The sequence below is a fragment of the Schistocerca nitens genome, chromosome 5, assembly GCF_023898315.1.
Source record: "Schistocerca nitens isolate TAMUIC-IGC-003100 chromosome 5, iqSchNite1.1, whole genome shotgun sequence".
In the NCBI taxonomy this organism is placed as follows: Eukaryota; Metazoa; Arthropoda; class Insecta; order Orthoptera; family Acrididae; genus Schistocerca; species Schistocerca nitens.
Genome location: NC_064618.1, coordinates 25,814,459 through 25,836,538, shown reverse-complemented (window position 1 = coordinate 25,836,538; position 22,080 = coordinate 25,814,459). Strand labels below are relative to the sequence as shown.

Sequence of the window (22,080 nt, the reverse complement as noted above, 5' to 3'; positions counted from 1 at the left end):
TTTACCCTCCACGCTGCCATCCAATGCTAAATTTGTGATCCCTTGATGCCTCAAAACATGTCCTACCAACCGATCCCTTCTTCTAGTCAAGTTGTGCCACAAACTTCTCTTCTTCCCAATCCTATTCAATACCACCTCATTAGTTACATGATCTACCCACCTTATCTTCAGCATTCTTCTGTAGCACCACATTTCGAAAGCTTCTATTCTCTTCTTGTCCAAACTAGTTATCGTCCATGTTTCACTTCCATACATGGCTACACTCCATACAAATACTTTCAGAAACGACTTCCTGACACTTAAATCTATACTCGACGTTAACAAATTTCTCTTCTTCAGAAACGCTTTCCTTGCCATTGCCAGTCTACATTTTATATCCTCTCTACTTCGACCATCATCAGTTATTTTACTTACTAAATAGCAAAACTCCTTTACTACTTTAAGTGTCTCATTTCCTAATTTAATACCTTCAGCATCACCCGATTTAATTTGACTACATTCCATTATCCTCGTTTTGCTTTTGTTGATGTTCATCTTATATCCTTCTATCAAGACACTGTCCATTCCGTTCAACTGCTCTTGCAAGTCCTTTGCTGTCTCTGACAGAATTACAATGTCATCGGCGAACCTCAAAGTTTTTACTTCTTCTCCATGAAGTTTAATACCTACTCCCAATATTTCTTTTGTTTCCTTTACTGCTTGCTCAATATACAGATCGAATAAAATCGGGGAGAGGCTACAACCCTGTCTCACTCCTTTCCGAACCACTGCTTCCCTTTCATGCCCCTCGACTCTTATAACTGCCACCTGGTTTCTGTAAAAATTGTAAATAGCCTTTCGCTCCCTGTATTTTACCCCTGCCACCTTCAGAATTTGAAAGAGAGTATGCCAGTTAACATTGTCAAAAGCTTTCTCTAAGTCTACAAATGCTAGAAACGTAGGTTTGCCTTTTCTTAATCTTTCTTCTAAGATAAGTCGTAAGGTTAGTATTGCCTCACGTATTCCAACATTTCTACGGAATCCAAACTGATCTTCCCCGAGGTCCACTTCTACCACTTTTTCCATTCATCTGTAAAGAATTCGCGTTAGTATTTTGCAGCTGTGACTTATTAAACTGATAGTTCGGTAATTTTCACATCTGTCAACACCTGCTTTCTTTGGGATTGGAATAATTATATTCTTCTTGAAGTCTGAGGGTATTTCGCCTGTCTCATACATCTTGCTCACCAGATGGTAGAGTTTTGTCATGACTGGCTCTCCCAAGGCCATCAGTAGTTCTAATGGAATGTTGTCTACTCCCGGGGCCTTGTTTCGACTCAGGTCTTTCAGTGCTCTGTCAAACTCTTCACGCAGTATCTTATCTCCCATTTCGTCTTCATCTACATCCTCTTCCATTTCCATAATACTGTCCTCAAGTACATCGCCCTTGTATAAACCCTCTATATACTCCTTCCACCTTTCTGCCTTCCCTTCTTTGCCTAGAACTGGGTTGCCATCTGAGCTCTTGATATTCATACAAGTGGTTCTCTTCTCTCCAAAGGTCTCTTTAATTTTCCTGTAGGCAGTATCTATCTTACCCCTAGTGACACAAGCCTCTACATCCTTACATTTGTCCTCTAGCCATCCCTGCTTAGCCATTTTGCACTTCCTGTCAATCTCATTTTTGAGACGTTTGTATTCCTTTTTGCCTGCTTCATTTACTGCATTTTTATATTTTCTCCTTTCATCAAATTCAATATTTCTTCTGTTACCCAAGGATTTCTATTAGCCCTCGTCTTTTTACCTACTTGATCGTCTGCTGCCTTCACTACTTCATCCCTCAGAGCTACCCATTCTTCTTCTACTGTATTTCTTTCCCCCATTCCTGTCAATTCTTCCCTTATGCTCTCCCTGAAACTCTGTACAACCTCTGGTTCTTTCAGTTTATCCAGGTTCCATCTCCTTAAATTCCCACCTTTTTGCAGTTTCTTCAGTTTCAATCTGCAGTTCATAACCAATAGATTGTGGTCAGAGTCCACATCTGGCCCTGGAAATGTCTTACAATTTAAAACCTGGTTCCTAAATCTCTGTCTTACCATTATATAATCTATCTGATACCTTTTAGTATCTCCAGGGTTCTTCCAGGTATACAACCTTCTTTTATGATTCTTGAACCAAGTGTTAGCTATGATTAAGTCATGCTCTGTGCAAAATCCTACAAGGCGGCTTCCTCTTTCATTTCTTCCCCCCAATCCATATTCACCTACTATGTTTCCTTCTCTCCCTTTTCCTACTGACGAATTCCAGTCACCCATGACTATTAAATTTTCGTCTCCATTCACTACCTGAACAATTTCATTTATCTCGTCATACATTTCATCAATTTCTTCATCATCTGCAGAGCTAGTTGGCATATAAACTTGTACTACTGTAGTAGGCATGGGCTTTGTGTCTATCTTGGCCACAATAATGCGTTCGCTATGCTGTTTGTAGTAGCTAACCCGCACTCCTATTTTTTTATTCATTATTAAACCTACTCCTGCATTACCCCTATTTGATTTTGTATTTATAACCCTGTATTCACCTGACCAAAAGTCTTGTTCCTCCTGCCACCGAACTTCACTAATTCCCACTATATCTAACTTTAACCTATCCATTTCCCTTTTTAAATTTTCTAACCTACCTGCCCGATTAAGGGATCTGACATTCCACGCTCCGATCCGTAGAACGCCAGTTTTCTTTCCCCTGATAACGACGTCCTCTTGAGTAGTCCCCGCCCGGAGATCCGAATGGGGGACTATTTTACCTCCGGAATATTTTACCCAAGAGGACGCCATCATCATTTAATCATACAGTAAAGCTGCATGTCCTCGGGAAAAATTACGGCTGTAGTTTCCCCTTGCTTTCAGCCGTTCGCAGTACTACAACAGCAAGGCCGTTTTCGTTAATGTTACAAGGTCAGATCAGTCAATCATCCAGACTGTTGCCCCTGCAACTACTGAAAAGGCTGCTGCCCCTCTTCAGGAACCACATGTTTGTCTGGCCTCTCAACAGATACCCCTCCGTTGTGGTTGCACCTACGGTACGGCCATCTGTATCGCTGAGGCACGCAAGCCTCCCCACCAACGGCAAGGTCCATGGTTCATGGAGGGGGTGGATGCGTTACCATTACAAAAAAAAAAACCTTATTTTATTGAAAAAAGTAGTTTTTTAAACTGATCACCAACACTTTTCTACACTTGACAGCTGACTGTTAGAAGCGTTTTTCGTATTATTTATCACTTCACGAGTTGCAAGTCATCAGCGTGTGGTAGGGGCTGGCATCTTTGCTTATACAGTACACCTGCAGTCTGAACACAGAGTAATGTCCAGTAATCAGGTGCCTTGACGCCGAGTTTCACTAGTGCACAATGGGTAGTCGTAACAGCACATTTCCTTTCTATACTTGGAGCCTTCGAGACGCTGTTCACATTAGATTACGCGATGATGATTTTATAAACTCAGACACGTTGTCTTGTGACAGACTGGATATGAACATTTCCACACTACAACTACAAGGACTATATACGAAATAGACGATGGGGAAGGAAAGGGAGTGGATGGGTCAAAAAACCAGCGACTTTCAGCCACACGGGGCAATGTGGTGACGCAATGGCGAAAGCTGAACATCAGTGCTGGAGCGGGACTCGAACCCAGAGGCTGTGCTTCTCTAGAACGGTTGCCTTAACCGCCTCAGCCATCTGGGCACGCTTTCCATCCGACTCAATTTGTCAACTTTCCGCAAGCTGCAGTGCAGCGTCCCTCGTTCATTTCCAAGATTCTACTACAGGCGGGTGTAAAAATGAATGTGCGCAACCAAAAATAATAAACGCTAAAATGAAGATTTGGCCCTGTCTGATTACCCCCTGAAGTAGATCTTAGGATCTCTTAATTCTATACATTACAATCGAAACATAAATGAATGATGAAGGCGACTAATCCTACTAAATGATAAACGTGGTTCCTGCTTATATATTTATAGTAGATTAAAAAAAACATTTATATCACTAAGTTTACATTTCCTAAGTAAAATTCCTGATTAATTGCCCAACGCTGCCCCTTATTATGACTGCGCGGTCTAATATCAATAACGCGAAATGACTGACATCATATTTGTACCAACCACTAGAAGACACTACTTTCAAAGATGTTCTACGGTGGTGCGGAACCTTAGTGGAAATAAACTAGAGTGATCACAACTGTTTCGCTTTTATAGCCCTAACAAGCCGAAGCAATCTGCAATATCACCGTATGTACTGCGTCCGGTGTGTCGAAGTTATGGTTCTCGTTCTCGTCTGCGATGATGGAAGAACTCCAGTCACAAATAAACTCTTTCAAAAACTAAGAAGACAGAAGGCGGTCCTCTGACTAATATACTCTAATACTGTCTTCTTCACTTGAGAGGTGGCATGAGCCCCCTCTCATATTTCTATCTTACGACTCTCCTCTCTATTTGCATGCGGTGGAGGGCTGCTATTCCTTCACACGCGGACTTCCCACGCAGTGTCTCTCGTCACCCGGGTGGTCCGGTGACAGGCGGGTTAAGCCGACGTGTGTGAGGCAGTCGAGTGAATGCTTTGCAGACGCCGACATTGTCAAGAGACACGCCCGCTGGGGTGTGAAGTAGCGGCTGGGCTAGAGGTTCCGTTACTTCGGAGAAACTTAGTGAAAACACTTTCTGGCGGGCTACCAGCGAGGCGTGGGAATGACTTGTGTACCCTGGCAGTTGTGGCGGGAAAATTCCCGCACTTTCTGCAAAATAGTAACGGTGATTGGTTTGCTCAGGGCATAGCGCCGTGACGTAGCAAAATCAGCACAGAAATTGGCGCCAAGAATCTCCATTGGTGGAATGGTAGTGCTCCGTCAATGGAGTGGAATTTCCGCCGGTTTTCGAGTTGCTGATTGGAACGTTTAACCTCGGCCACTGTCGTGAGGGCGGAAATGTTCTGTGTTCGGCCTGTACGGGTGCTCTTGTGGGGAGTCGGCAGTCGCCTTTCGGTCGAGGACGTCGAAGCAACCAGCCCTCGCCTGCGGTACGCCAGATCGTGTTCTGGCAGTCAAGAAGACAGTTTTGGTAATGTATGTCCGCAGCACCGGCAGATAGGAATTTTCCTAGGTGATAATCAGAGCTCAGCAGAGCGCGCCTGTTCGTCTTTTTCTAACTTTGTTCTGTCTTGAGTAGCAGCAATTACTGTTGGATTAGCTGTGTGACTCTCTTGAGATTTGAGTGACAAGGAATTGGCTCCACATACCACCTCGTCTTAAACCTCACGATCTAGTTTAGGGACAACTTCACCTTTACAGTGTTTGTATGAATCTCCAAATTTGAGCCAATTTGATGTATTATATTTCCTGTGTCTCTTTTACTATTCAGTGTTTAGTCTTAATAAATCGTATTGTTATTTTGGACAGAACTTTCATTCTGTTAATCGATAGAGCAACCCTATCATTCCACACTATGCAAATGAAACCTTTGTTTATTTAACTTATTTAGAAAATTAAATTATTGCAGGTGCCAAACTCTCTTCTACTCCACTGGCAGGGTTGATTAGAGTCAGTTCGCGTATTTTTTTTATCCTTGTGCAACAGCAAAAGTCGGAGTTAGAATAGGGGGGGCTTAGAGCATGATTTACATATGTGGATTCTAGTAGAATTTAGTGATAAATACACTGATAGCCCCGGCACCTCGCATAATATGGCGACCCTTAGCCTCGGATCTTTCTTGTGAATCACTGATTAACAAACAGTATTCTTAGTACGAATATTCAAATTTTTTTTCTCAAATTTTTTTTTATTGATTAATACCCAAGTTTTTTTCTGGTAGTTCCGCGTTTAGTTTTAAGTAGCGGCGCATGATTACAGTTTTTGTTTTCAGTGTATATATTTTTTTTGTTCATTGTTTTTTGTGTTTCGTTGATGTGGTGTCCGTACCACATCGCACTTTGTCGGATTTGTGTGCGGTTTCTGTACCACATAAAATTGTGCTTGTAATTACAGCGTTGGAACAGCGTTGTTGAAATTTTATGTCTATGTGTAAAACTACAGTGAGTAGATAATTTTTACTGTATATTTTAGATAAATTTGTTTTTTCGTGAATGATCACGAGAAGTAAGGCACGACTATTAGCGAGCGAAACTAAAACAAAAGAGAATAGCATAATGGATAAGAGGCAGGTTACTGACGAGGATAGGTTCTGAGATGAGATGGGCACATTTTTAGCAGCACAGGACGACAGGGTCATTGATGAGGAAGGTGATTTGGACGCGATCTCAGAGCAGCGTTGCGGCCGTGATTATGATAGTGAGGTAGGGGATGAAACAGAGACAGGCACACAGGTCGAGACGGTAGCAGAAGTTTATAATCAAACGAGCGAGAGCAGACAGGGGCCAGCTCGGTCACGTCAGAGCTCTAGCGCCCAGGTGTCCAGAGTTACATCGCCCATGTGTGACGAGGATCAAAATGATGACATTAACCCAATACTAAGCTTCCTACGATCAATGAAAGAAGAAGCTGACGAACAACGTAAGAAGGAGAAGGAAGAAGCTGACGAACAGCGTAAGAAGGACACTCAGGCAATAATTTCGCATATAGGGAAAATTCGTGGGGAATTACTAACAATAAAGAAAGAATGTGGAGAAGCAAAACAGATGTCACTGGTAGCACAAAAAGTAGCAGGCCTAGCCAAAACGGCAGCAATGGGGGCAATGAAAGTTGCAAAAGTAACTTCTCAACTCGCAGGTCGCTTGCGACGTGCGACACAAGCCCACTCAAAATCCCTAGCGTTCTTAAAAACCCAAGGTAATATTGCGGTTACGAACATCACGAAACAAATGAAAGAAGTAGAGAGTCGGATAGCAAAACTAGAGCGAAACGGGCACACGAGCACTGCGCATTCGGATACCAATGATGGAGTACACAGAATTGTGTCTCCGAGGAAAAGCCCGCCGTGCTCCAGCCCAGTGACAGAGTGCGGAACTAACAATGCACACGCAGAAACACCTAGTAATAGTTCAAATAATGGTAGTCCACTTAGGAGAGGGAATTCGGAGTGCCACTTCCACTGTGATACAGAGGTAGCACATCACAGTTATCAGCAAGATAGATCAGGACACTCAACAGACGTGCAAGTATCGGAAACGAGTGACAACACCAGTGCGAGGATCGGACAGGATTTTGATCACAATCACTTCCTGTCGATACTAAAATTCCAAAAGTTCAGAGATAATGGAGGGTCGATGCATCCGAAGAGCTGGGTGACGCAGTTTACTAATTCATTACCGTCATCATGGCCAACCCACGCAAAATTAGAATTCATGTGTGGACACATCGAAGGCCAAGCCGCGGAAAAGATGCGGGGTGTGGCAGCGACGTGTCGGACCTATCAGGAATTTGTTGGTGCATTCCTGCGTACCTACTGGTCAAAGGAAACGCAAGACAGGATTAAAGAGGAAATAATATTTTGTCCTGAACTGGAAGTGTCCGGGCATAAGAGCGCAACCAAATTTTTTGATGATTTACTCAAGAAGAATCAGTTTTTAGATAGTCCATATAGCAAGGGAGAAATCATCAAATTTTGTTTTTCCAAATTGCCTGTTAGGTATCAACAGACACTTGTCGGCAAGTGTGGATCTGACATCGAAGCATTCAAGAGTCTATTGCGCGAACTCGAAGTAGTCTTCGATAAACAAGACGCAAAGGACAGGAAGAAGGCGCAAAATAACAAATACCACGGGCCAGCAAGGGCAGACGACAACAAATCGCATAATCGCGCTCGTCAGTTAGGAAACCAGGGTTACGGAAATCAAGGTTACGCAATTCAAGATTATGGAAACCAGAGACACGGAAACCAGAATGTCAGGGAACAGGGTCAATCTAGACAAGGAATCTGGGACAGGAGGAATAACGAACGGCGAAGCGACCGTAACTGGAGAGAGCGAAATCAAGGACCACAGGAGAACCAGGAGATTGAAATTAGTCCTGCAAATCCTAAGGCACGTCAGAGGAGGGGGAGTCTGACAAGGGATTGGCGCTAGTCCATAGGACTCCACCACATCTCTCACACAAAGAAGTTCGTGGAATAATAGTAGTTTAAGTGGTGTACATAGTAGAATAGGCAAATATATGAACCTTTCTTCGGGGAACAATAATCGTTGCATTAATAGATTAAGATTGTTAAAGTATTAACACGCTGCGTTTTCTTGCATAAGAATTTACTGCTGCTATCCTCTTTTTGTTTATGTTCGCGATCTCCAATGTCGATGGAGTAGGAGACACTACCTTTTCATGAGCAATGTTTTTGTCCTTTCCTATCTGGTGTCCATGTTGAGGGATAATGATGAGTGACGAGATGTTGCACAAACGGGCGCATACAAGAACGTGCTCTTAGAAGCGTTCTGAGAAGTCGTGATACGCTCCATAGCGGCCACAACCAGTTCGTGAATCGTTCATACCAATGCTTACAGGCACGCGTCAGTGCACTGCAAGATTGTGCTATATTGCGCGATTTCGAGGATGAATATGGGCAGTATAGTTTTTTTTGCAGAGCTGCGCCAGCATCGTTGTCTTGCAAGTCGGGGTGATCCTGTGAGCGTTTGACTCCAATGGTGCCCTAGACGAGAGAAATGCGAGCATAAAGCCTACCATGCCAATGTGCTGGTTGGGGATTTAGCGTGCTGCTCGTGACTGTCACAGATGAATAACCAGGGACTTATACTTGGATATTCGTGACATACTGTGTAGCTGGCGTGTGTTGGGCGACTGAATCCTCAACAGGAACCACCCCTGGCTTGGTCATATTACATTGCTTCTGGAAAGGTGTGCTTTGATCCCGAAAACCGCATCAGATAGAGATGGAAGTTGCAACTATAAATTTATTGTCGTGTATAGCCATGGCTAACCCAGTCTCTGGAGTTTCAGTGAGGCGTAGTGAGAACTCGGAGGCCATGTCGTACGGCGCGCACATCACTGTCGTCAATAGCGGCGAGCAGCGAGACATCTCAACGTAACAGGAATTATGTGAGAGTATTGTATATATATATATATATATATAAAAAGGTAATAATAATAATAATAGAGTACCATATTCTAGGATAAATTAAACTTTAGGATTTTTTTTACAATAACTAGATTAATATTGTGGGGGTTTTCTACCACAAGTGTTGTGTTTGGCGCGCGCCTGTTGGGATGTTATTTTTCAGATCATGAAACCACAGACCCGAGATGGAGGGACGACCGGCGATCGAACGTACAATAGTTGCATGTTCGAACATACAATAGTTGCATGTTCTTTATAGCTCAGTAAAACTTCAGCCTGCATAATAATATAATTTATTTAGAAGACATAGAATGTAGATCGTTGGCATATGGTAGTTAATTCTTGAGCATGTCTACTGTCAATCTATATAATTAATAGTAATATTAGTGCGGGCCCGCACATTTAGTTGTTCATCCATTACAAAGCATCAGTTATCACACACCATGTACAATACTGAGATCGGTCTCTACACATATATCAAAATAAATTATTTACATGTCTAGATTAGATGTTATAATGATTGCCATAGATTAATAACTATAAAAGTAAAATAAGAGTGTCTGAAATGACAGACCATCAATGTTTCATTATGTAAATTTATTATAACATAGAAGGTCATGGGAAAAAGTTAGGCATAAGATTTTTGTAAGAATTGTGCAGATGACGAGGATCGTGGCAATGCAGAGGCCGGCCGGAGCGGGAACAAGAGGTCTACGGCTACCTGCAAGAAAAGAGCGTCAGCACCCCACCTGACGTGAAGGGCGAGAACATCCGGTCCACAGGCTGACGGTCACCCGGCCGCATACCTGAGGGATTACGCGGTACCCTCGCCAGGCCACAAGCGAAAGTGAGGCTGGCCGTTGACACTGACATGTGACCCACACGCGACAGCCTGCTAGCTCTCCGGACGCGGCAGCCGTTTGGAGGGATTCCCTGCGGCAGACCACGTTGTCGTGAGTACACGAAGAAGATCACATATCGTGTCAGAATCTGCGCCTCATGTGCCTCAGGATAGAAAGGGACGCTATATACTCACCTGTTTGGGTTTTTACAACTCACTAGCATTGGCCGATCTGCATACACAAAGCAGTATCGTGCCACACTAACAAATGTATGGTCTCATTTCTAACTTCTCCTCTCTTTTAGAGAGCAGTTTTAGCAATCGTCACTCCTAGTTCGATCCTGTATGGATGACCTCACACACTTGTGGAGTCACTCCACGTGCCATCATCCCTTGTCGAACTGCAATATTGGGAAACGTAAAGTACTGTCCAGCGAGAGAAGAGACCTAGACTAGTGATGTATCCCAACAAATAGACCTCAGAGACAATTAATCGACGTGAGGAGAGCCTATCACTGTGTCTTCCTACCGTACTGCCGTGATCATATGCGTGGGTCTGACTACAATCTCAACAGCGTACTGCAGACACTCCAGAACTCCCTATTGCTGTTGCCACAACGTAGCAACAACACCCGACGTTTAGCCTTATGTGATGTCAGTACTGTGTAATTAGTGAAGTGCTACGGATATTTCTAACAATGTGATTTAGTGCCTCATTCTCAGCACAGTCATGAACTTTGTGCAATGTGCATGCACAATTTGATGCCCCATGAAACTTTTTTTTTTTTTTCTTAAATTTCTTTCTCTAGTGTTGGTTTTGTAATGTATGTTATACCTTGTATGTGTTTGTGTTTTACACTGTAATTCTTATTACAAATTACTGTATTGTTCTCCACACCATGTTTTTTTTGTATTTTGTATTTATTGTTGTGTGTATGCGAACAGTGTGCCTGAAGTCCCCATAAACTGAAGCAGATACCACCACTGTCATTGTGAATGGACCATCAGTTCAGGGAACATTTTGTAAAGGTTATTCTTGCTGCAGGGAGACAGAATGAATCGGAGGTTGTAATTAGATTCTGAAAGCTCACAAAGAGATTGTTAACTTAAATAGTATCGTGTGTGAGTGAGTTCAGGTTAGTTTAATGATTAAAATTGTTGTAACATCTTGGGCATTTAATTGCAGAGCACTCCAACTCTGATTGTAAAGAATAAACTGCTCCATATTTGGCTCAGATGCCCGGGCCATATTTAGAGCGTGAATGTCTGCGTGAATCGGTGTTTGGAAGGGGCTCCCTGGGTATGGATGTGTGATGTGAGTGTTAGTGTTCCATATTAAGAAGGTGAAGTTGGCTACATCATAAATAATCCTCCCTCTATGAGCTGCATTTTTCAGTTGCAGTGATTTTCTTTATAGAGTGCGGCATGTGGAGCCAGTTGCGAGATTGTTCTTGGGCGATTGACTCACTACCTTGCTCCTAAGTGAGCCAACCGCTCACCAATTACAATCTAAAATGGCGTAGGGGCTATGAGAGGTGGCATGAGCTCCCTCTCATATTTCTATCTTACGACTCTCCTCTCTATTTGCATGCGGTGGAGGGCTGCTATTCCTTCACACGCGGACTTCCCACGCAGAGTCTCTCGTCACCCGGGTGGTCCGGTGACAGGCGGGTTAAGCCGACGTGTGTGAGGCAGTCGAGTGAATGCTTTGCAGACGCCGACATTGTCAAGAGACACGCCCGCTGGGGTGTGAAGTAGCGGCTGGGCTAGAGGTTCCGTTACTTCGGAGAAACTTAGCGAAAACACTTTCTGGCGGGCTACCAGCGAGGCGTGGGAATGACTTGTGTACCCTGGCAGTTGTGGCGGGAAAATTCCCGCACTTTCTGCAAAATAGTAACGGTGATTGGTTTGCTCAGGGCATAGCGCCGTGACGTAGCAAAATCAGCACAGAAATTGGCGCCAAGAATCTCCATTGGTGGAATGGTAGTGCTCCGGCAATGGAGTGGAATTTCCGCCGGTTTTCGAGTTGCTGATTGGAACGTTTAACCTCGGCCACTGTCGTGGGGGCGGAAATGTTCTGTGTTCGGCCTGTACGGGTGCTCTTGTGGGGAGTCGGCAGTCGCCTTTCGGTCGAGGACGTCGAAGCAACCAGCCCTCGCCTGCGGTACGCCAGATCGTGTTCTGGCAGTCAAGAAGACAGTTTTGGTAATGTATGTCCGCAGCACCGGCAGATAGGAATTTTCCTAGGTGATAATCAGAGCTCAGCAGAGCGCGCCTGTTCGTCTTTTTCTAACTTTGTTCTGTCTTGAGTAGCAGCAATTACTGTTGGATTAGCTGTGTGACTCTCTTGAGATTTGAGTGACAAGGAATTGGCTCCACATACCACCTCGTCTTAAACCTCACGATCTAGTTTAGGGACAACTTCACCTTTACAGTGTTTGTATGAATCTCCAAATTTGAGCCAATTTGATGTATTATATTTCCTGTGTCTCTTTTACTATTCAGTGTTTAGTCTTAATAAATCATATTGTTATTTTGGACAGAACTTTCATTCTGTTAATCGATAGAGCAACCCTATCATTCCTCACTATGCAAATGAAACCTTTGTTTATTTAACTTATTTAGAAAATTAAATTATTGCAGGTGCCAAACTCTCTTCTACTCCACTGGCAGGGTTGATTAGAGTCAGTTCGCGTATTTTTTTTATCCTTGTGCAACAGCAAAAGTCGGAGTTAGAATAGGGGGGGCTTAGAGCATGATTTACATATGTGGATTCTAGTAGAATTTAGTGATAAATACACTGATAGCCCCGGCACCTCGCACACTCTGTGTTCTACAGACGAGAAATGCCAACTCCCGACCACAAGGATGGAGTTCAGATAACATCTCAACGTAAGTATAGGAAGTGCTCTCACTTACTGAACACTGCGTACTAAACGACGACTTCCAACCCGGAATCGTAATGTTCGCAACAGTACAGTGCTTAACTGTTCTAACTATAAACTCTCCTGAGAGCAAAGACAGCAAGTCCATGTGTACCAACAAGGCTGCTACCGCGCGACCGTCACACACGGGCGCTCACAACGGAAGACCTCGTCTCCCTAGTGCTGGCTTCCCAGCAAGGCTTGGCTCCCCACCATCGTAATTCTGAAAACGAATCATATTCCCGAAACCACGGAATATTCTTCCTCTCTACAGATTCTTCCGAACGCCGACCAACCATATTTTAGTCTTTTGTCGTCCAGCGCTGAACGTTTGCGAGGAAAAACCTATACAATGGTAAGCTTCCGAGTAAAGATCCTTGGAAATAACTCAGCCTGTGTGGTTTCCGAGGTGCCGCTTCTTCGTTCCTCTCACCTGCTTCCAAGATTTTCAGTGTTCGGAAGTATTATCCGGTTATTCTTCCGGTATCTTCAGTGTTCATTTATGCGTCAACATTTTGTAAAACATGGGACATATTTTCGGAGGATTAATACCACAGTCGTATTAGTCATGGCTTTATGTAGTAGCGGTGTTAACAATATCCGTACAGCACTTGCTTATATAGAAATGATAATGGTGACCACTATTTCTTGTCCACTTCAGATGACTCTACTGGCCCCGGTTTGCACTATGTCGTCAGTGCAAATTAGAACATGGCGATAAAATCCAGTCTAACTCAAATATTTATTTAACCGTAAAGAGGTATCAAATTCGAAACGTTGTTTTCACTTCGCACTTTACGGACTGGTATTTTCTAAAACTAAGATGTTAATGTTTGCTATTCCCTTAATTTAAGTACCTTTTATATTTTTGTTTTAAGTACTTGCGGGTAAAAGGACTCAGTTGCATGCCCCAAATGTCTGTGTTATGTTTGGGGACCCGCATACTGCCTGTCTTTTATTTGGTATGCAAATTTAATTTGTAATCTGTGTATATGTTTCAGAATACGTACTGAATCGAGCAACTGTCTGGGATGTCGCTCGGAATCTAGTCAGTCGCTGTATTTCACTACATCATGTGCTCGACGGCCTTCTCTTGCCTGGCATTTACTCGCTCATAGATCTAGCTGGTGACGCCTGCGTCTTGTCAACACTCCCTCTTGTAATCTGGAAGTGACGTATTCAATTACTGCAGCCTACTCAGCCTGCTACACAGGCGTGTACGTTATTTTCAGTTCTTCAGTTTCTGTGATTGTGTATATTAGTGAGGATGCTTCACGCCCGTGTACATAGTTTTTAAATTTTTTCTGTCAATTCCCTTATCGATGTGTCTGCTTCACAGACGTGTGTGTTGTTTTTTAAATGTTAGCTACCTGTTGCTGCGTATTACAATGTTTAAATATTCTGCAAAGCGTATGCTATAGTTACCAGTACTTAATTTGTTCAACTTGTACTCTGGAGCGAATAAGTACTGCTTGGTTTTGTAAAATTAAAGTTTGGCCTCTGTGGTAAATAAACAGTTATTTCCAAACACTACTTTATTTAAGCTACACATCTTTCTGCTCCCAGTTCCTAGCTCCATAATAGCTCACTTAAATGTGTCTTTCAGTTCATATATGAAACATAGCAAGTATTAAAATATGGTTTTTAACTACAAAGCGCATTAGAAACTCAAACGCACTACCTGTAAATCTTTCGTTTCTATGATATTCTACCGCCAGGAAAGATCTGAAACTGAAACTACATTTTATTTTAAAATCACTACTAGTGGGAAAAGATGTGTTGGACTTCCCGTAAGTGAAGAGTAAAGGCGGCCAAACAAATGATCTAGTATGCCGAGTGGCTTCGCCCTGAGCCAAACCTCACTGTGAGTGCTGAGTCTCAAGCAAACTGATGCAAGCCGGCAGCATCTGCTGGATTTACGGCAAGTCCATCAAGCCACCAAGCTGCGGATCAGACTGTTGGTGGCTGGAGAAACAGCTTTGCTGACACACCAAGCCTCAGCTGAGCCCGCCTGTGAGTGGAGGATCAGCCGTGCCGAGTTACCGAACCACAGACAGGCCCGCTAGTTAATGGAGGATTAGCTAAGTTCCCAGGAAGCCATGGTCCAGCCTAACAGTGAGTGGAAAAGTAGCCATACTGAGCCACCGAGCTCCGGTTCAGCCTGCTTGGGGCTGCAGAAACAGCTTTGCTGAGACACCAAGCTGCTGCTGAAACCGCCTGTGATTGGAGGATCAGCCATGCCGCGTTACCGAGCCACAGACAGGCCTGCTAGTTAATGGCCGATTAGCGGATTATCTACGCTGAACCGCCAAGTCATGGTACAGAATATTAGTGAGTGGAGAATTAACCATACTGAGACACCGAGTAGCGGTTCAGCCTGCTTGTGGCTGGAAAAACCGCATTGCTGAGACACCTAGCCGCAGCTGAGACCGCCTGTAACTCGAGGATCACCCGTGCCCAGTTACCAAGCCACAGATAGGCCTGCTAGTTAATGGGCGATAACTGAGCTGCCAAGAAGCCATGGTCCAGCCTAATAGTCAGTGGAAAATTAACCACACTGAGCCACCGAGCTGCGGTTCAGCCTGCTTGTGGCTGGAGAAACTGCCTTGCTGAGACACCAAGCCACAACTGAGCCCGCCTGTGACTCGAGGATCAGCCATGCCGAGTTACCGAGCCACAGACAGGCCTGCTAGTTAATGGAGGATTAACTGAGCTGCCAAGACGCCATGGTCGAGCCTGCTGGTGAGTGGAGAATTAAGCATACTGAGCAACCAAGAGGAGGTTCAGCCTGCTTGTGGCTGGAGAAACAGACTTGCTGAGACACCAAGCCGCAGCGGAGCCCGCCTGTGACTAGAGAATCAGCCGTGCCGAGTTACAGAGACACAGACAGGCCTGATGGTTAATGGAGGATTACCTGACCTGCCAAGAAGCCATGGTACAGCCTAATATTGAGTGGAGAATTAACCATACTGAGCCACCAAGTTGCGGTACAGCCAGCTTCAGGCTGCAGAAATAGCATTGCTGAGACCCGAAGCCGCAGCTGAACCCGCTTCTCAATGGAAGATCAGCTGTGTCGCGTTACTGAGGCACAGAGAGGCCTGCTAGCTAATGGAGGATTAGCAAAACTGAGCCGCCAAGTCATGATACAGCCTGCTAGGGAGTGGAGAATTAACGATACTGAGCCACCGAGCTGTGGTTCAGCCTGCTTGTGACTGGAGACACAGTATTGCTGAGACACCAAGCCGCAGCTGAGCCCGAGTGTGACTGGAGGTTCAGCCATGCCGAGTTACCGCGCCACAGACAGGCCTGCTAGTTACTGGAGAATTTGCTACGCTGAGCCGCAAAGTCATGATACAGCCTGCTAGTGAGTGGAGAATTAACCATACTGAGCCACCGAGCTGTGGTTCAGCTTGCTTGTGACTGGAGACACAGCATTGCTGAGACACCAAGCAGCAGCTGAGCCCGAGTGTGGCTGGAGGTTCAGACATGCCGAGTTACCGTGCCACACACAGGCCTGCTACTTAATGGAGGATTAGCTGAGCTCCCAAGCAGTGAGCCTAATAGTGAGTGGAGAATTAACCATACTGAGCCACCAAGCTGTGGTCCACCCAGCTTGTGGCAGCAGAAACAGCCTTACTGAGACACGAAGCCCCAGCTGAGCCCGCCTGTGGCTGGAGGGTCAGCTGTGTTGAGCTACCGAGCCACAGACAGGCCTGCTAGTTAATGGACGATTAGCTGAGTTGCAATAGGCCATGGTCCAGCCTAATTGTGATAATTAACCATACTGAGCCACCGAGATGCAGCAGCCTGCTTGTGGCTGGAGAAACAGCCTTGATGAGACACCAAGCCGTATCTGAGCTAGCTTGTGACTGGAGGATCAGCCGTGCCGTCTTACCGAGCCACAGACAGGCCTGCTAGTTAATGGAGGATTAGGTGAGCTGCCAAGAAGCCATGGTCCAGCCTAATAGTGAGTGGAGAATTAACCATACTTAGCCACCAAGATTCTGGCTCAGCCTGCTTGTGGCTTCACAAACAGCCTTGCTGCGACAACAAGACGCAGCTGAGCCCACCTGTGACTGTAGGATCAGCCGTCCCGAACTACCGAGCCACAGACAGGCCTGCTAGTTAATAGAGGATTACCTGAGCTGCCAAAAAGCTATAGTCCGGCCTAATATTGAGTGGAGAATTAACCATACTCAGCCACCAAGTAGCAGCTCAGCCTGCTTCTGGCTGCAGAAACAGCCTTGCTGAGACACCAAGCCGCAGCTGAGCCCGCCTCTGAGTCGAAAATCAGCCGTGTCGCGTTACTGAGTCACAGACAGGCCTGCTAGTTAATGGAGGATTAGCGACGCTGAGCCGAAAAGTCATGGTACAGTCTGTTAGTGAGTGGAGATTTAACCATATTGAGCCACTGAGCTGCGGTTCAGCATCCCTATGCCTGCAGACATAGTATTGCTGAGACATCAAGCCACAGCTTACACCGAGTGTGGCTGGAGGATCAGCCATGACAAGTTACCGAGCAACAGACAGGCCTGCTAGTTAGCTGAGACCCCCAGAAGTGAGCCTAATAGTGAGTGTAGAATTAACCACACTGAGCCACCAAGCTGCGGTTCAGCCTGCTTGTGGGAGCAGAAACAGCCTTGCTGAGACACCAAGCCAAAGCTGAGTCCGAGTGTGACTGGAGGATCAGCCATGTCGAGTTACCGAGCCACAGACAGGTCTGCTAGTTAATGGAGGATTAGCTGAGACCCCCAGAAGTGAGCCTAATAGTGAGTGTAGAATTAAACATACTGAGCCACCGAGTTGCGGTTCAGCCTAATTGTGGCTGGACAAAGAGCCTTGCTGAGACACCAAGCCGCAGCGGAGCCCTCCTGTGACTAGTGGATCAGCCGTGCCGAGTTACCGAGCCAAAGACAGGCCTGCTTGTTAATGGAAGATTACCTGAGCAGCCAAGAAGCCATGGAAGAGCCTAATATTGAGTGGAGGATCATCCATACAGAGCTACCAAGTCGCAGTTCAGCCTGCTTCTGGCTTTAGAAATAGCATTGCTGAGACACCAAACTGCAGCTGACCCAGCTTCTGAGTGAAAGATCAGCTGTGTCGCGTTACTGAGCCACAGACAGGCCTGCTAGTTAATAGAGGATTAGCTACGCTGAGCCGCCAAGTCATGGTACAACATGCTAGTGAGTGGAGAATTAACCATACTGAGCCACCGAGCTGTGTTTCGGCCTGCTTGTGACTGGAGACATAGCATTTCTGAGACACCAAGCGGCAGCTGAGCACGAGTGTGACTGGAGGTTCAGCCATGCTGAGTTACTGAGCCACAGACAGGCCTGCTAGCTAATGGAGGATAAGCTGAGCTCCCAAGAAGTGAGCCTAATGGTGAGTGGAAAATTAACCATACTGAGCCACCAAGCTGCGGTTCAGCCAGCTTGTGGCAGCAGAAGCAGCCTTGGGGAGACACCAAGCAGCAGCTGACCCTGCCTGTGTCTGGAGGATCAGACGTTCCGAGTTACCGAGCCACAGACAGGCCTTCTAGTTAATGGAGGATTAGCTGAGCTTCCAAGAACCCATGCATCAGCCTAATAGTGAGTGGAGAATTAACCGTACTGAGCCACCACGGTGAGGTTAAACCTGCTTGTGGCTGCTGAAACAGCCTTGCAGAAACACCAAGCCGCAGCTGAACCCACCTGTGACTGGAGGTACAGCAATGCCGAGTTACCGAGCGACAGACAGACCTGGTAGTTAATGAAGGGTTAGCTGAGCTTCCAAAAAGCCATTGTCCAGCCTATTAGTGAGTGGAGAATTAACCATAGTGAAACACCAAGCTGCGGTTCAGCCTGTTTGTGGCTGCAGAAACAGCATGGTTGAGAAACCAAGACGCAGCTGAGCTGGCCTGTGACTAGAGGATCAGCCGTGCCGAGTTACCAAGCCGCAGACAGGTCTGTAGTTAATTGACGATAAGCTGAGCTGCCGAGAAGCCATGGTCAAGGCTGATAGTGAGTTTAGATTTACCCATACTTAGGCACCAAGCTGTGGTTCAGCCGGTTAGTGGCTGCAGAAAGAGCCATGCTGAGACACCAAGCGGCAGCTGATTATGCCAGTGACTGGAGGATAAGCCATGCCGAGTTACGGAGCAACATACAGGCCAGCTAGTTAATGCAGCATTAGCAGAGCTGCCAAGAAGCCATGGTCCAGCATAATAGTGAGTGGAGAGTTAACCACACTGAGCCACCAAGATGCGGTTATGCATTGTGGCTGCAGAAACTGACTGGCTGGGACACCAAGCTGCAGATGAGCCCACCTGTTACTAGAGGATCAGCCGTGTCGAGTTACCAAGCCACAGACTGGCCTGCTAGTTAATGGAGGATTAGCTGACCTGCCAAGAAGCCATGTTAAAGCCTAATAGTGAGTGGAGAATTAACCATACTGAGCCACCAAGCTGCGGTTCAGACTGCTTGTGGCTGCAGAAACTAGCCTTGCTGAGACACTAAGTCATAGATGAGCCCGCCTTTGACTGGAGGATCAGCCGTGCCAAGTTACCGAGCCACAGGCAGACCTCCTGGTTAATGGAGGATTAGCTGTGCTCCCAAGATGCCATGGTCCACCCTAATAGTGAGTGGAGAATTGAGCATACTGAGCCACCAAGCTGCGGTTCAGCCTGCTTGTGGCTGCAGAAACAGTCTTGCTGAAACACCAATCTGCAGCTGAGCCCTCCTGCTACTGGCGGATCAGCCGCTCCAAGTTACCGAGCCACAGACAGGCCTGCTAGTTAATGGAGGATTTGCTGAGCTACCAAGTAGCCGTGGTCCTGCGTAATAGTGAGTGGAGAATTAACTATAATAAGCCAAAGAGCTGCGGTTCAGCCTGCTTGTGGCTGGAAAAAGAGCCTTGCTGAGACACCAAGCCACAGCTGTACCTGCCTGTTACTGGAGGATCAGTCGCAGCAAGTTACCAAGTCACAGACAGGCCTGCCAGTTAATGGTTGATTAACGGAGCTGCCAAGAACCCATGCTCCAGCCTAATAGTGAGTGGAAAATTAACCATACTGTACCACCAAGCTGGGGTATCTGCGCAAAGAGCCTTACTGAGACACCAAGCCGCAGCTTAGCCCACTTGTGACTGGAGGATCACCGTGCCGAGTTACCGAGCCACAGATAGGCCTGGTAGTTAATGGAGTATTAGCAGAGCTGCCAAGAAGTCATTTCCAGCCTAATCAGGAGTGGAGAATTAAGGATACTGAGCCACCAAGCTGGAGTTCTGCCTGCTTGTGGCAGCACAGACAGCCTTGCTGAGACATCAAGCAGCAGCTGAGCACGCCTGATGGATCAGCCATGCCGAGTTACCAAGTCACAGACAGGCCTTTTAGTTAATGGAGGATTAGCTGAGCTGCCACGAAGCCATGGTCCATTCTAATAGTGAGTGGAGAATTAACCATCCTGAGCCACCAAGGAGCGGCTCAGACTGTTTGACGCTACAGAAACAGCCTTGCTGAGACATCAAGCCACAGCTGAACCCGCCTGTGACTGGAGGATCAGCTGTGCCGAGTTGCCGAGCCACAGACAGTCGTGCTAGTGAATGGAGGATTAGCTGGGCTGCCAAGAAGCCGTGGTCCATCCTGATAGTGAGCTGAGGATTGACCATTCTGAGCCACCAAGCTACGGTTCAGCCTACTTGTATCTACAGTAAGAGACTTACTGAGACACCAAGCTGCAGCTAAGCCCACCTGTGACTGAAGGATCAGCCGTGCCGATTTACCGAACCACAGACAGGGCTTCTAGTTAATGGAGTATTAGCTGAGCAGCCAAGAAGCCATTGTCGTATCTTATAGTGAGTGGAAGAAATATTGATACTGAACCACAAAGCTGCGGTTCAGTCTGCTAGTAACTGCAGAAACAGCCTTGCTGAGACACCAAGTCGCAGTTGAGCCCGCCTGTTACTGGAGGATCAGCTGTGCCTAGTTACCGATGCACAAAAAGGCTTGCTGGTTAATGAAGGATTAGCTGGGCTGCCTAGAAGCCATGGTCCAGGCTAACAGTGAGTAGAGAATTAACCATACTGAGCCACCAAGCTGCAGTTCAGCCTGCTTGTGGCTGCAGAAACTAGCCGTGCTGAGACACTAAGCCACATATGAGCACGCCTGTGATTAAATGATCAGCCGTGCCGAGTTACCGTGTGATAGACAGGCCTGCTAGATAATGGAGGATTAGTTCAGCTGCAAAGATGCCATGGCCCAGCCTAATAGTGAGTGGAGAATTAATCATACTGATCCACCAAGCTGTGTCTCAGTCTGGTTGTGGCTGCAGAAACAGCCTTGCTGAGACACCAAGCCGCACCTGAGCGCGCCTGTGACTGGACTATCAGCCGTGCTGAGCTACCGAGCCACAGACGGGCCTGCTAGTTAATGGAGGATTAGCAGAGCTGCGAAGAATCCACGGTCCGGACCAACATTGAGTGGAGAATTAACCATAATGAGCCAGCAAGGTACGGTTCAGACTGCTTGTGGCTGCAGAAACAGCTTTGATCAGACATTAAGCCACAGCAGAGATCGCCGGTGACTGGTGGATCAGCCGTGCCAAGTTACCAAGCCACAGACGGCTCTCCTAGTTAATGAAGAATTAGCTAAGCTGCCAAGAAGCCTGGGTCCAGCTCAATAGTAAGTGGAGAATAAACCAGACTAGGCCACGAAGCTACGGTTTATCCCACTTGTATCTGGAGAAACAGCCTTGCTGAGGCACCAAGCCACAGCTTAGCCCACCTGTGACTGGAGGATAGCCCGTGCCAAGTAACCGAGTCACAGACAGGCCTGGTAGCTAATGATGGATTAGCTGAGTTGCCAAGAAGCCATGGTCCAGTCTAATAGTGAGTAGAAAATTAACCATACTGAGCCACCAAGCTGAAGTTCAGCCTGGTTGTGGCCGCAGAAACAGCCGTGCTGACCCACCAAGCCGCAGCTGAGGCTGCCTGTGACTGGAGGATCATCCGTGCCGAGTTACTGAGCCTCAGGCAGGCCTGCTAATTAATGAAGGATTAAGTGAGCTGCCAAGAAGGGATGGTCCAGCCTAATTGTGAGTGGAGATTGAACCATGCTGAGCCACCAAGCCCTGTCTCAAGCTGCTTGTGGCTGCAGAAATAGGCTTGTTGCGACACGAAGCCACAGCTGAGCACGCCTGTGACTGGAGGATCGTCCGTGCCGTGTTACCGAGCAACAGACAGGCCTGCTATTTAATGGAGGATTAGCTGAGCTGCCAAGAAGCCATGGT

At 46.3% G+C, this 22,080-nt stretch overlaps 1 protein-coding gene across 1 annotated transcript in view; it reads right to left on the bottom strand.

Annotated features, from left to right (window-relative positions):
- Window positions 1–20,153, bottom strand: part of LOC126259528 (uncharacterized) — an 86,757-nt gene extending 66,604 nt beyond the window's left edge. The window contains exon 1 of the mRNA XM_049956393.1: window positions 20,058–20,153. Within this exon, the coding sequence (XP_049812350.1) occupies window positions 20,058–20,153 (96 nt within the window). The remainder of the gene's footprint in view (window positions 1–20,057) is intronic.
- Between the last annotated feature and the right edge of the window lie 1,927 nt (window positions 20,154–22,080).